The sequence below is a fragment of the Takifugu flavidus genome, chromosome 18 (genome assembly GCF_003711565.1).
Source record: "Takifugu flavidus isolate HTHZ2018 chromosome 18, ASM371156v2, whole genome shotgun sequence".
NCBI lineage: Eukaryota > Metazoa > Chordata > Actinopteri > Tetraodontiformes > Tetraodontidae > Takifugu > Takifugu flavidus.
In genome coordinates, this window is record NC_079537.1 from 1,380,860 (window position 1) to 1,395,857 (window position 14,998).

Below are 14,998 nucleotides of genomic sequence, written 5' to 3' on the forward strand. Positions count from 1 at the left end.
CTGTTGCAGTTGATTTTCCATCTTCCTCCTGTAGTTGTCCTTCTCCTGTCTGATCTTCCTCCTCAGTTCCCTCTGCACAGTCTTCAGCTCTTCCTTGTCTCCAGACACAAAAGCCCCCTTTATGTCTGGGGTGATCCAGAGTTTGCTGTTGGAGAAGCTCCGTACAGTCCTGGTGGGTACAGTGTTCTCCACACAAAAGTTAATATAGTCCGTGATGCAGTTGGTGAGGTTGTCAATGTCCTCCCGATGGGCGTTTCTGAATACATCCCACAGGGTTGTGTTGAAACAGTCTTTCAGGGCCTCCTCGGTTTCTTCGGACCATTTCTTCACTGTGCAGGTGACAGCAGGCTGCCTCTGCACAAGAGGTTTGTACACAGCCAGGAGGTGTACAAGGTTGTGGTCGGCACGGCCCAGGGGAGGGAGTGGGAGAGAGTGGTATGCCTCCTTTTTTTTTTAATTGAATTGAATTGAATCAGGTTTATTGCCATTGTTCATGTAATACACAGTATTACACAAACTAGGAATTTGTCTTGGTGTGACGCTGCGACATTCAACATAAAGAACACAACACTAGAATAAGATAAATAAAATAAAATAAGACATATATACAGTATATACATAAATGGTAAGAAATAGTGCAGGTCAATGCAGGAGTAATGTGATGTTCATGGGTCCGACTGGCTGCTGTACATGGTGCTTAAGTGATAAGTCACTTGGTGTTCAGCAGCCTGATGGCAGAGGGGAAGAAGCTGTTCATGTAGCGGGAGGTTTTGGTCCGAATGGACCGTAGTCTCCTGCCTGAGGGGAGGGGGGAAAACAGTCCGTGACCAGGGTGGGAAGGGTCGGCTGTGATCCGACCTGCACAACTCCGGGTCCTGGAGATATACAGGTCCTGGATGGATGGAAGATGGATGGAAGCCTTGGCATAGAAGAGGTCCAGTGTTTTATTGTCCCTGGTGTGGCATGTGACGTACTGGGTGAATTTGGGCAGGAAAGATGACCCCGGCCCGGCATCCCCGTTTACTCCTCCTCAGCTCGGGTCGCTCCTTGGGCAGTGCTGCAGAGCTCCGCAGGGCGAACAGCTGATCCCTGCTGTAAACAAGCGAGCCGCAGCTTCGCGATGGGTCTCCGGACGCGGTATCGAAAAGTGAAAAAACGAGTAGAGCCATCACTGGAAACTCCATTAGTCTTACATACATGATGAAGGTAAATGAAACAAACCAAACGCACAAAAACAAAAGTAGTAGGTGCGGAGAAAGAAGAAAAGCTCGAAGGTGAGCGGGAGCTGTTGTTACAGGCTGCCACTCGCGCGGCGCCAGACAAGACAAAAGGCCTAATTCGTTTGGGGAAACCATGTGTTGGATTATTAAAAAATTTGATAACACTTCTTGCATCTTCTGCTTTTACAGGAATCACCTCTGGCCAGCCAGTGTATGCATCCACTGCCACCACGAGGTATCGGAACCCACTGACTCTATCTATAATGTCAGTGAAATCTATGATTATTTCTTGCCCTGCCATGGGGGCAACTGGAAACTTGCCCTCATGTGGTCGAATTGTTGATTTTACATTAAAGTGTGTGCATATTAAACATTCTCTGATATAATTCTCTACAATGTCTGGCAAAAATGGATGCCACCAGTGTGTTAAATACCGCATCATTTGTGGTTTCCCGCAGTGTGTCAGGCCATGGGCCTCTTCCAGAACGACATCTACCAGACCGGGTGGTAGAACAGGTCTTCCGTCTGGGCCCCGCCAAATTCCTTCATCTTTCACTGCCCCCCTTTTCCTTCCAAACTGTTTTTTCATGTGGAGAAGTTTCTTTTTGATCACAATTTAGCCATCCTATATTTCCCTTTTTCCTGCTTCTCAACTGGGAAAATAGGAGTATTCCATGCTGAATTGGAATGCTCATCAGCATTTGTCCCTAAAGCAGCTCAGTTTCAGTCCAATAGAAAATTGCACAACAAGACCTTTGTCTCCGCACAGAATAGCTGCTCCTTTCCTCACAAGGAGATCTCGTCCCAACAGGTTGATAGGGCAATGTGCTGAAATCACAAAGGGGTGCAACACAGTCTGTCCGGCAAAATGAGTCACTAATGGCACAGAAAATGGCAGTCTCTCCAGTCTCCCTGAGAACCCCACAAGGTCAACGGTGTCAGATGAGATCAGCTTCGGTGATAAATTCCATGAGATAATGGACGGTATTGACCTGGATGGATGCTCAGAGCTACTGCAGGCAGCACTATACTGATCTGGCCAGTGTGAGGAACAAATCTGAGAATGAGCAAATACAGTTAATAAGCAGTAGCCGAAAAATATGGATAGGCCTTTACAGAGGCCCCTGGAAGTGGTCAGATGGAAGCTCCACTTCTTTCCTGCGTGCGAAGACCAATATTAATGAAACACATGCCAGGGATCGGACTTCCTGTGGGGTCTTTTATAAAAACAAGATGAGAGTCAGAAATTGTGATTCAGAGCGCTTCAGTGTCTGTCAAATGGGTGAGTTTTATAGATAGATAGATAGATAGATAGATAGATAGATAGATAGATAGATAGATAGATAGATAGATAGATAGATAGATAGATAGATAGATAGATAGATAGATAGATAGATAGATTGATTCTTTGTTTTTGCAGTAAAGAATAAAATGTCTGTGTTCTTCAGTTCAGACAGACACTCAAGCAACACGGCCTGAGTCAAGGAATAATGGTGACATGGAGGAAACAGGCTGATGGGAAGATCTTCAGCTTGAAAGAAAAGGAGAGGAGAGAATCTACACACATTTCCAGTCTTCTGACAATCATCGGAAACTGAGAATGAACTAAAACTTTTAAAGTTTGCAGAATTTCTTGAGATGAATGAATGTATGGAGGAGAAGAGGAAGATGAGTTCACATGTTGTTTGTCCATCAGTGGTCATTAAAATGCATGATCTTTACTGAAACAACACCTTTAAGTGAACTGTGCAGAAATAAAAGCTGCTTAATAAACTCTACATTATTGGGTCAAGTAATGGTACTAACATATATCATCTCGGAGTGGGTGGCTGCTGTGACAGAGAAGACTGGAGATATATGATCTAATAATCCAGTCCAATCACTATCCAATATAGCCTGATCTTCAAGATCACAACAAGTGGTGGCTGCTGTAAGGGTGTCTATGGGAGGTGGAAACATATGCACATGTATAACAAGGTTTATTTATATGGCACTTCTAAAATATCAAATAACAGAGGTAAAGAACTAACTATACAAATATGTAGTGAAATATTCTGAGCACAATGTTTCCCATTCGTCCCACGATGTAAAGTAATGAAGCTCAGTGAGACCCTAATGCACAGAAAAAGCCAGATAGGCTTTGAAACATGAAACCATTACTTTCCCATTCACTCAGTGATGCTCAGGCATTTAGTTAAATACATACCGGTAAATACCAACACTCAGTAAAGTAACATTTTTATCACAAAAAAGACAAGAAATTTTATTTAATTAATAAAACTATCTAGCAGTCTTTTAACAGCTTTACCTTTCTTTATTCCTGCCAGGGTACAAAGATGTGTGGGTTTTGTTTTCTTAATTGTAATTACAATTATATAAGCCAAAAAGAGAGTCATAGAGTGTCAATAATCTTGCAACTTCTGTGCAAGTTTTATACGTGTTATATCAATTCTCCTGTGAGGATTCATCATATTAACTTTGACTAAAGTGGCTTTATACAATTGCCAGCTATACTTCAACGTATGTCTTTACATACACAAAATAAATCATTGTTGGCAAAACATTAACTTCCTGTTATTCTAATATGTTTGTACAAAATCAAACTTATCATCCGCTTTGCTTCCATTTAACCCCAGGAATAATATGAACCAGAATAGACCAGGTTGTAAATAATGAATTGAGCGCAAGATATAATTATTGGCCAGTAGGTGGGAGTGTGGTCCAAATTAACAACTGAATTCTTCATTGATAAATGGTCAAAACTCCACTTACAATATCTGAACGACGGCCACAAAAATGTCACTCACTGTTCTGCCTTTGGGAAGACAACTTCTTAAAGGATGACTTTAAGAAAAATTCATTTTCGTGTAAATACGTCTTTCAAAGTACAATTATTATTTTAGAAATTATCAACATGAAAAAAAATCATTCATCCACTTACTGACGTGCCGTGGTTTTAATTAGGGTAGTCAAGTGAACTTTCTTTTCGTTTCATGGGCCGCAATTCTGTGGCTTAATTTTCTTTGTCACGCGGTTGCGTTCGTTACGGTAAGAGGCTCAGGAGTGACGTCACTGAGCACGCAACCCCGCCCAATGAGGTGCCCGTCTGTAAAAGAACAAATACCCGCGGCGCTTCGACTCTTCTCGAACCAACTCCATACTTGACAGGAATAAAAGTGTGAATATCACCCAATCTCGGTCCACAACATTAGATTTGACTTCTTGGACTCATTCTGCTCGATTTCCAGACGTTCTTCGGCGTTGAAGTCACAGAAAAAGGTGAGCGTTTCATTTGGAAATGAAAGGAAAATGGTATGTTTGCGCCGAGGCTACCAAAGTACACTTCTTTTCACGAACTAGCTGTCGCGTTTCAAAGTTGGCGTGCATCACTCTGTGCAATGTAAAACTAAAAGTTTTGGTACGAAATAAGACTCGGAAGTGGAAGTTATATTTAGGTTTCCTGAGTTATCAAGATTTCCAGATGCGTTCGTCTGTGGAGCTCGGGGCTAACAAACCTCTCCATCCTACGCGCGTGCGCGCGCTCGCGTGTTTACCTCCATTCCACATAATCCAATTATCTGTTGTGCGTGCAAACACAGGCTTCACAGACAGGCTTTTGTTTAAAGCAAGTCTCAAACTGGTTTAATGAAGAGAACCGAGCGCACCGAGGCGTCATTAGTATCATCATTACCGCGGGTTTGCGCGCGTGCGTGTGCGTGCTTGTGTGCATTAATGACACCAATCAGCATTAATGTTTTTGCGGCCGTGATTGAATCTTTGTGATGAGAGATCTCTGCGCTTAAAACTCCCCAACTAGACTCCATGTGGTTGAGTTGGTGCGCCAACGTGCGTGTTGTAGCTCGATTAAAGGGCCTGTAAGAATTCCTTAGTCACCTCGGAACCTGCATTTCTGTAGTTGAATAATAACTTTGAGAGCTGCACTGCTGCAGCTTCTGTGACCACATCTGTGGACTGTTTGCTGCCATTTCTGCATGCTGTGCATGAGGCATTGTCGACCATGTCCTGCAACATGGAGAAGGATTACATGCATCCCAGTTCCGGTTGACCACAGTGGGAAATTAGCTGTTCTCCAGAGTGGATGGCCTTGTTTTTATGGCTTTGTAAGCTGTGAAGGAAGAGAAGGAGCTTGTTGTGAAAGTCTCCCATGCTGTTGACCAATCTGATCTGCTTAATGGTCCCCGTGATTGCTGGTTAAAGGCAATAAAGCAGTGAGAGGGACCTTGTGTATGAGCTGGAAATGCGCAGATGATGTTTCTGTGTAAGAAGAAATGGGAAAAAATATGTACAGTCAAACCACTGGTTTTACGTGGATATATACAGTCTGATATTCCACACCGCCACCTGTGGATTGAAACTTGTTGCACATTGGGGGCTTGAAAAGACGACATTGATCCACAACGGTGTGATGACCCCAGACAGGATAGTAACAGGTGAATAAGGTGAGCAGAGGTGCTTGCTGTGTCCCACACTGCATTATAACAATCATGTGAATATGTGACTTTGTTTATGACCTGCTTACATAAAGTGCAAATTCCACTTGCTAAAAATGGTATAAATGGCTTCAGGAGGAGGTTCTTGTATCCTCTCCCTGAGGATTGAGATTTTGAATCATCAAACAAAGCTTCTTTTTGTTAAAGGGATATTGAGAATGTGAGGAAAACGCCACCACATTGGTAACATTTGGTTCTGAAAAGCTGGCAACATAATCACTATAACTGCTGCAGTCACACACACACACACACACACACACACACACACACACACACACGTCTACTGAAAGTTGAGGGACGACGGCACTGATGACAGCTTTAGAAGGACTTGATTTATGCTAAAACCAACACTTTATTGCACTAATTTGACTTCAGTTATTGTTTCTGACAACCATATAATCTATGACTTTTTATTTTTCCTCACTCATAAATCTGTAAAGCTCTTTGAGTATTGTTGCTAGGGTCAATATCACTTATTTAAAGACTGAGTAGGGTTACTCATTCTTAACTACTATTAACACTCGTGCTTTTGTAGGTGTATATTTGAGGTGTTTTAGCAAGTTCCTAAAAAGTTAAGCAAACTAGGCTTTACAGCTTTAGCAATTTTGGGACCAATCACCGATTGGTGAGTTTAAATAAACAGATCAGGGTCTCCTGTAATTTATAACCTTTTTTTTTTTTTACTGTATACCTGTGTGTACTGTTTGAGCATCAGTATTTTTGCCCCAAGTTGTCTTGGGCGAAAAGGTTTAAAATCTAGCGGGCATTCAAGACTGGCAAGATACAGTATAAGTTCAAGCAGACCACAATAAATTGAGACAGAAATGATGGGTACAACTTAATTTACCATATTTTCGAGACCATAAGGCGCACCGTATTAAAAGGCGGTCTCAGTTACGGGTGCTATTTCTGTATTTAACACATACATGGCGCCCTATCCATTTTCGAGAAAATTTAAGACTTTTAAGTGTGCCTTATAGTTGCGAAAATACGGTATTGTAATTCAATTTCTTCTCTGTAACAAATATAGACAGAGCTGAAAGAATAAATGCCATGGACAAAAAAACAAAAAACATTTAAACCAATGAAAAGTGTCTATTTTGCTTTCTCATTGGTTGAAATGTTTGATTTTTTTCCATCTTTGTGACTTTTTGTTTTAAGCATGTCACTTTGACGAACGTTTTTTTGTAACTTAGCTAGCAACACCGTCACCAGCAAACATGTAGTTGCAGTGCATTCTACGAAGGTCTGCTTAATGTCACACAAGTCGGTACTAATTGGCCCCGTCTTCGTAACGGGGGCAGCCACGGTTGTGCCGGCGGCGTGCTGTTTTTCTGAGCAGGCTTAAGTATTGGTGGCTGGTATTGACAGCTATTATCAATGCAGTACGAACACAAGCACGTATTTTCTCGCATACATGGTTAATCCTTTCCTCAAAAACTCCGATCTGTTGTTCTCCATCGCTCCATTGGTGGCTGCAATGCACCAAAACCTTGTTTGACTACCATTAAACCACATTAACAGCTAGGTGTGTTCAACTGATAATTTACTTAATCCAATTACAGTTAACAGTTTATGCCGGTCACACCATTAAAATCATCCAAAAACTGCATTTATCTGATAATAATCTTTTTATTCGTGTGCATGTAAACCAACTGATCCGGCCAGAAAATCAGCTTTTCTCCCCTTTTGGATGTTGCAGATCTAAATCTAAACACTGTAGTTGCACCCATGGTGCTTTCAGTGGGGTCGGCTGGTGCTTGTGGTCCAGCATTGTTTTTGTGTAGTTTCCATGACACAATGAACAGGCGAATTCAGCAGAAATCACCATGTGATCTCGGTGTTTACATGTGTTGCCATCTTTTGTTTTACAGGACAAAAAAATGAAGCACCACAGGGGAAGCAGGATGATGGAAATTTGGTGACAGTGTTCAGATGGTTGAAGGTATAGAATTGTTAAGTCTGCAGGGTGCACAGGCGCATGAAAGGTTTTGTAAGAGGGGGAGAGGGGTAACATAATGAGCACAGAGACCAGCGAGCGCAACAGTTAATGGAACACAGGAGGAGCCTGGCAACAGTACAGCGAGGTTAGCACGACCCGGCCCCTTATTCCTGAGGCGAGGTGTTCATCTGGCTATGTTCAATGTCCAGTGTCTCAATTAGGGATGTTATTAGTGCACAATGCAATCCCAGGGAAGAGGGGAACCATTGACTACTGGGTCCTGGGCCTGCTGAGAAACTCTGGTGTTAATGCTGTGGTTACACGAGCACCATAAAAATAAATGGATAAAGGAAATGTCTCCCTCTTTGTCCCATACATTCATTTAATTGTGCTGTGTGGGACACTGCCTGGACAGATCACTGGTCCGTAGCAGGGAACACCCGCCATTCATTCAACCCCGAACCCTGGGGGCAAATTACTCACAAAATGCTTTCTAAATTACATTTTTATAAATTTCTATTACTGCACCACCATGCCTACCTGCTCAGCTTTAATTTCTAAGTTGTCAAGGATACAGTGATGATTGTTTACGTGCTAGAGGCGCTGTGGCCCAGCTAGCATGTTTTACATTGGTTCTTTCAAAGTCAAAGAATAGGTTACAAAGCACATGTGCATATTTTCACTTGGACTGTTCGTTCATCTTGCCTTCATCTTACCTTCCAGTTGTGTATGCTGGTATAAGTCATCCCTCAAATAGCAGAGTGATGGCCGCCAGGAGGAAAACCTGACGCCCAGTGACACATCCACACAGAAATGAAAGCATCCGCAGGAAGAGGCATTTCCTCTCTCTGGTGGAGAAAGGAAGAAGGCTTAATCGGGAGGAAGCTAGTTTCAGTTATTAATGCATTTGGGTGTAAGCCAAGATAAAGGACATCACTTTCCTAAAGCTGAGGTTTAAATAATCTTCCATCAAAGACCACTTGGTCTGCTGGAAGAATGGCCTGTATGAATAATTTATTGCATCAAAGACATGATTCTTTTGATTTTTATGTATTAAATGGCTCACCCTCATCTATTTATGAGCTGAAAATCTTTTCATCTTTCCACAGGCAGATTTGCAGACAGTAGTTTAGTGAAACCTTGAAGAGAACGCATCCTTGCCCATGACGTCATTGCGTGTTTTTGAGTCACGTTGTCTTGAAAAACATCACTATGCTCTCAAACTAATTCTTCCATTAGCTAAATTGAAAAAAATATGGTTTTCTATATGTGATGGTCTTCTTTGTCTAGCTTTGTAGTGACTGAAGCACTTTATCATGTTGAAATTAAAAACAGCAACAACAATGGGTATCAAGAAGGTCCTGGAGGTGCTGGAGCCTATCCTATCCTAGGGTGGGAGGCAGGGTGCGTCCTGGAACACAGTAGTCTCCAGCTCAACTGGATATTTAGGATTTTTACTTTTGGCTAGTGGATGGAAACCTTCTAAAGGAATCATCAGAGATGGCTGACAGGAATGAAGCTGCAGGTGTGAGTCACACTGTACATTCAGATAAGGGAACAGGCACCCGGCAGGTTGAGTCATCAGGTGGCAGCGTCAGGAGGAGCATCTCTTGTCACAAATCAGTTGGTCTCTCACGCACGCACAGAGGACTGGACGCCCACGCGGAGATGAGTATCTGTTAAGGTTAAAGCGTTCTGCCGTCAGTGCCGCCCCGTCTTTGTCACTGTCGTCATTCGTGGCTCCTCGGTAGCTCCTGCTCCTGCTCCAGCCCATGCGTCACATTTTCACCCACTTGACAAAGGAGATGTTGCCATAAGCGACCATCACCTGCAACTTCATCACTTTGACCTTTACGAAGTGAGATGATTGATTTTTCTCCGTCCTCGGGGGAATGGGTCTATTTATCGTCAGCAGAATAATAACTGTGGTCAACTGAATCATTTTAGGAACAGGTGGGTCCCGTTTTCTTTGTCTGCCCAGCTATATAAAGCAGCTCTTTCTGTTTCTTTCACTCCTGGGGAAAAAAAAAAACAACCCGGTGGTCCTGGATCTGCACTCTGTGTGTGTGTGTGTGTGTGTGTGTGTCTGTGTGTGTGTGATCAATCGAGCTGGTATTTGCTGTATCAACAGGGTCACAAACATTGTATAGCACTTTATTTTATTTCCGTTTTGAAGGGTCCAGCTGAAGAGGCCAAAATGGCACCCCACATGCTGCCGTGTTAGCTGTGGTTTTCCTAACCACTAACTCTCACACCCCAACCTGGTGTCCTGCTAGAGGACCTGCAGTGTGTGGTGAACTATTAAGCAGTGGCACCATTTTGGTAATATTATGTTGACAGATGTATTTATGATGTTTTCCATCCTGACCCAGCTGGGTGGTTGTTCTAAAGCTGTTACCAGCAAATGGCCTCGGTGACGTTTGGACACTGTTATCATTTCTGAACACGTGTTCCTCCCATTGGCCTCTCCTTCCTGTCATCTTGGTTTCATCTCTGCTTTGTGCATCTATTCAGATTTTCTCTTTTTGGCTCGCTTTACCAGCATCTGTTTATGTTCCGCACACCTAAATTGTTTTTACAGACTACATTTATCACTGTAGACGCGCTGTGGAGATACTTAGAATATTTCTGTAAGCCTGTAGCAACCTGTAGCACCGTCGGGGCTCTTATAATTAGTGTTAAAATACACGTTTGCTCCGAGGCCTTGAGCCAGTGTCTCTCGCTTGTCTACATTTTCCCTTCATTCTCCTTTTTTCACATCATTCCTGTAACATCCACCCACCTCTCCTTATCTGCTCTCAACATTCAAGCCTTTTTTTTCCCCTCCCCAAGAACATTGAGTGTGTTTCAAGTTAATTTAAATTTAAACCTTGTGTATATATGACACACAAGGTCTGTTATTGTATATACTGTATGTAGTGTGTGAGGCGTGTATTGTCCACTATAATGCTTCAGGCGTCACTCTCGGCGAGGCTGTGATTACATGTTCCGTCTATTAAGTTAAATCCCATCAGGCTCGTCCTGTTCTGTGAAGCTGTAAAAGGCATCTTGTGTTTCCCCAGTGATGAGGTATCAGTCTCCATTTGATTCAGTAGGTGTTTCCTTTTCTTCAGTCGGAGCATTTTATACATGAGTTTTTGAGAACTGCATCATCAGTGTGATATTTTTTTTGTTTTGTATTTTATATGCATTTTTGAACACGTTAAACAACATTAAATCTTACAGTTTATAGGAAAAAAGAGAATTCTTGTTTCATGGCTTTGTTTTATAGGGTGACAAACAGTGGCTGCTGGCAGGGTTGGTAATGTTGTCTGTTCAAGTGAATAAGTGAAATAGTCATTTGGAAAGCTGTTTTCCTCAGTGAAGCAGCAGTTGTTCTCCTCTTGAAACCTCATTCCAAACCAGTGCTCGCGACAGGAAAGACCCGACCAGTTTGGAACCGGTTTGCTGTCGCAGTAATTTGATCCCTGCTGGACTCGAAGCTGCTCACAGACTCCATCATGTCCCTGATCTGCAGCCCGGTGACATTGCAGCTGGGGGGTCGAGGCCAGATTAGTGTGGGCCCACATGGGGCCCATGTGGTGCACCAACCAGAAGTAAAGAGGAAGAGAATATTTTCCCCTTAACTCCCCAGAGTTAAGGGTTTTATTTATGTGTGGAATCCACGGTAAAAGCAGCCGCTACCCCCAACGCCAGTGTCTATAAATGGCCTCATGATATGTGGAAAAGTAGTGAAAAAAGGGTTTACAGTGCAAAAGGCTTTGTTACAAAGCGTGCCATCTGTACGCAAAAGAATAAGCAGGAAGTCGGTGTCTCTGTAGACAACCTGGACCCGGAGGAGCTGGCTACACACCCTGTAGCCAGCTTAGGTCAAAACCTGACCTGGCCAGAGTCGGACCGAAGTCCAAGGTCAGCTGCACCGGTATCTCACCGCTGGCTGTAGTCACAACACGTCTGCCGGCATTAGACCGGAGGAAGCATGTGCATGTGCAGGTGTCGTGCCGGCGTTGCGGGCTGTAAGGAGTGAACATGCTAACCCTGTTCTTATCAATCCTGGAATCGCTGCCTTTCATATCACAAGGAGGAAATAGCCAGCCTGGAGCCATGATGGTAGCCAGGGTGGTAACGTGCACTCCTCACTAATGAAATCATCAGTGAGGAGTGAACAGGAAACTGCTCTCGAAGCGTGTTTGATTTGTGCACTCTCATTAAGGCTATTGAGTCCCAGCGTGTCAGGAACCTGGACACTGAGGAAGTTGCGACAGAGTTTGTGAAAATGAAAGCAAGGAATTTGTCTTTCTAAAAGACAAAGAGACCTCAACAAGAGTGGGGGGGGGGGGGCAAGAATTTGCGCCCAGGGACCCTTGCCCTCTTAATGCGGGCCTGCTGGGGGGTCATTTTAAATCCTGATTCCTCACATTTTCCACATTCTGTTCAGACACTCAATCTGCCCTGTTTTCTTCTTCTCAGGTCATCTCCCTCTTCTGGGCCTGCCCTCGAGTGCACTCTAAGCCTGTTTCTTGCTCCTCACTGGTTGACTCTCCCAAAATGTCTTCTCAAGCCGCATCTGTCCAGGACTCTCGATCAGTGACCCCTCCTCTGGGCTCCGCGGGATCCACTTGTTCTACTTTGTCAGGTATAGACAAGAGTTGATAAAAGTGACTTTTAATTTCTTGTGTTCGTCAAAATGGTTGTACCTTTAAGCTGCCCTGCCTTTATACAACACTAAAGTATTCATGTGTGGGGTTCAACTAAGCTAATCTGCTCGTTCGTATTTGCAACTTTTTGATAAAAAATGGCAGACGGACAATTATTTTAGTGTAAATCATCCCAATGTTTGTCCCATCAGGGTCTCTGCAGCCACCGGCATCCAGACGTGACCGCTCGCCTTCCCCCATGAGAGGCTACCTCATTCCCAGTCCTCTGCCCACACGCAGAAATAGGACCCACTCAGCGTACGCACACACACACGAACGATGGGTTCAGCGATCGATAAATTTCCTGGACACCAGATTAAATAATTTACATTTTTATGATGTTTTTCTACTAACCAACCAACCAATCAAAATGCAACAGGAAGTAGTAGCAGTAGAGGTGCATGCTAATTGCAATGCCCGTTACAAAATTGGCATCACATTGCCATAGGTTGTGGCCGTTAATTCAGTTAAGGGGTCATCCTACAATCTGCACACATCAAACTTGATGACGTATTGAAGTTCACGAGATTCACGTCACACGGTGTGTCTTCTGGACCAGTAAGAAACAAAGTCTCTTCGCTTACATCCTCCCATTTGTTAAACCTGCCATTATCCATCGTTGGAAGGTTGCATTTTTGTTCACGTCCTAATGAAGGCTTGAGATATTTTTAGCCATAGCTGATGTCCTCGTTGTTTGTTCATCGGTTATTAAGTTTATTTTGTAATAATTGTCTTATTGTGGCCTTTCACCTTATCTTTCTGTCCGTGTGTGTAGGACCACTAATGCAGCACTGGGTCCTGTCTTTACTGGCGTGTGTAAATGTTTTTCCCGCTCCAAAGGCCACGGCTTCATCACGCCATCGGACGGGGGCAAAGATATCTTTGTCCACATTTCAGAGTAAGTGTCCATCTTGAGAATGTGTAAATATATCGCGGTGGGATTCAGTGCATTGGCCGCTCTACAAAGCTATTATAATTTTATAACAAACATCTTGCTGAAATCTCAGATTTGACAAAGAACTCCAAATCAGATTTATCCACATTGGCATTTTAATGCAAAATATTTAAGTTGAACATTCTAAATATGCCAAGTCAACATCTTTATTGGTTAAAACATGGCTATTAGCAAGTTGGCTTGTTAGCATTTCTTTAACATTTGGTGTCAAGAACACAAACAGGATAATGGAGAACAGTGTGTGTTGAATAGATGGCAGGACTCCAATCCGAGAGATATTTCATAGTACATTGCACAAGTATTCTTGTAATTAATGCAGTGCTCTTTTGACTACTGAATCTCAATGCTCAATTAGCGGTAACCACAAACATTGGGAGTGATATGTGCATTTTGCCCTCTGAGCATGTGGTTTGGGTATAATAACCCAAGACAGGCCTTTTCTTGCTCGTGCAGTAAATCTCATCTTAAGGGAAAACCAATTTGTGAAACTACTTCCTGTCCAGAGCACATTGTGGTCAGATCATCCCACTTCTAATTTGTGTCCTCTTTCGTTCCTGTCCAGCATCGAGGGGGAATATGTGCCCATAGAAGGGGACGAGGTGAGCTACAAAATCTGCTCCATCCCTCCCAAGTTGCAGGCGGTCCAGGCGGTGGAGGTGACCATAACCCACCTCAAGCCGGGAACCAAACATGAGACCTGGGCTGGACGTGTCATCAGCAGCTGAGGAGATTTGGAGGACTGTGATGAGGAGAAAAATCTTGAGGGCTTGAGAGGGAGCATGATGAATATCTGGTTCTGTGGGCAGAGAGATGCAAAATTCTCTTCTCTCTGAACAGATCAGACAGCTGAGACGCATCTCATTAGTGATTGAATAGAGAGAAATCCTCCAGACCTCATGTTTTAGTTCAAATAAGAGAGATTTCAGATTTCCTTCCCGGGAAATTTGTTATATTTTGTTAAAGCAATGTGCCTGAATAGTAATCTGTCATTCATGTTGGATCATGTGGGGTGGATAAGAGTGAATTAAAGCATTTTCAATCAGTTTAGTGTCCAAACTGTGTTCATTTCATTTTACCGACAAGTGCAATATGGTCATGAATGATGTTGCAATGATCTTGAACTTTAATGCACAATTTTATGAATAATGGGAATATTAGACAGGGAACTTTAACTTAAGCTTACACCTTCAGAACAGCCTGCTAAATACTGCTAAACCGGAAAGGTCCTATCACCTTGACATGAAAATGTGCAGATTTCATAGTCATTTCAACTCCAGCTCTGGAGCGCCATCTACTGTACGGAATTTCTTCACATGCCAGATTTAACCTGGTCTTGGGCTGCATCTTGCAGTTGGTACTAAACCTCAGTGCAGCAGTGCAAGTTTGAGCCATTGTGGTGCAACAGCAGAGAATCTATATTCTACCTGCAACCTTGAAACTGTGGGACATGCTTTGAAGCATTAAATGCAAATAATTTCCGTGCGTGTACACGTGTAATATCATCTTTAGGCTCTACCATGTGAAACCAGATCATATGGTAAGGCTTAAATAATAAACATTCTGCTTTTTGCTAAAGTTGGGTAATAATAGGTACAATTTTTACAGGGGATAAACCATATATAGCGCAATAGGTGTGAATGTTCTAAAGATTATCTGCATTCATTCAGTGATTT

At 43.0% G+C, this 14,998-nt stretch overlaps 1 protein-coding gene across 3 annotated transcripts; it reads left to right on the plus strand.

Annotated features, from left to right (window-relative positions):
- Positions 1–4,303: 4,303 nt before the first annotated feature.
- On the plus strand, positions 4,304–14,368 carry carhsp1 (calcium regulated heat stable protein 1). 3 transcript variants are annotated; one of them, XM_057013911.1, is made up of 5 exons: positions 4,304–4,499; positions 12,144–12,309; positions 12,523–12,628; positions 13,146–13,268; positions 13,888–14,368. In XM_057013911.1, exons 2-5 carry the CDS (start codon positions 12,222–12,224, stop codon positions 14,048–14,050), a joined length of 480 nt encoding a protein of 159 aa, XP_056869891.1. In that variant the 5' UTR covers positions 4,304–4,499; positions 12,144–12,221; the 3' UTR covers positions 14,051–14,368. The 3 variants fall into 3 exon arrangements, with proteins under 3 accessions (XP_056869891.1, XP_056869892.1, XP_056869893.1); XM_057013912.1 differs by lacking the exon at positions 4,304–4,499 and adding an exon at positions 7,654–7,676; XM_057013913.1 differs by lacking the exon at positions 4,304–4,499 and adding an exon at positions 9,475–9,626.
- The last annotated feature ends 630 nt before the right edge of the window (positions 14,369–14,998 follow it).

What these genes read in the sequence shown, in the direction of transcription:
- carhsp1 (XM_057013911.1), top strand. Translation starts at nt 12,222, where the DNA reads ATGTCTTCTCAAGCCGCATCTGTCCAGGACTCTCGATCAGTGACCCCT. An exon ending in CACTTGTTCTACTTTGTCAG is followed by an intron (nt 12,310 to 12,522) that starts GTATAGACAAGA and finishes TTGTCCCATCAG; the next exon opens with GGTCTCTGCAGCCACCGGCA. An exon ending in ATCTTTGTCCACATTTCAGA is followed by an intron (nt 13,269 to 13,887) that starts GTAAGTGTCCAT and finishes GTTCCTGTCCAG; the next exon opens with CATCGAGGGGGAATATGTGC.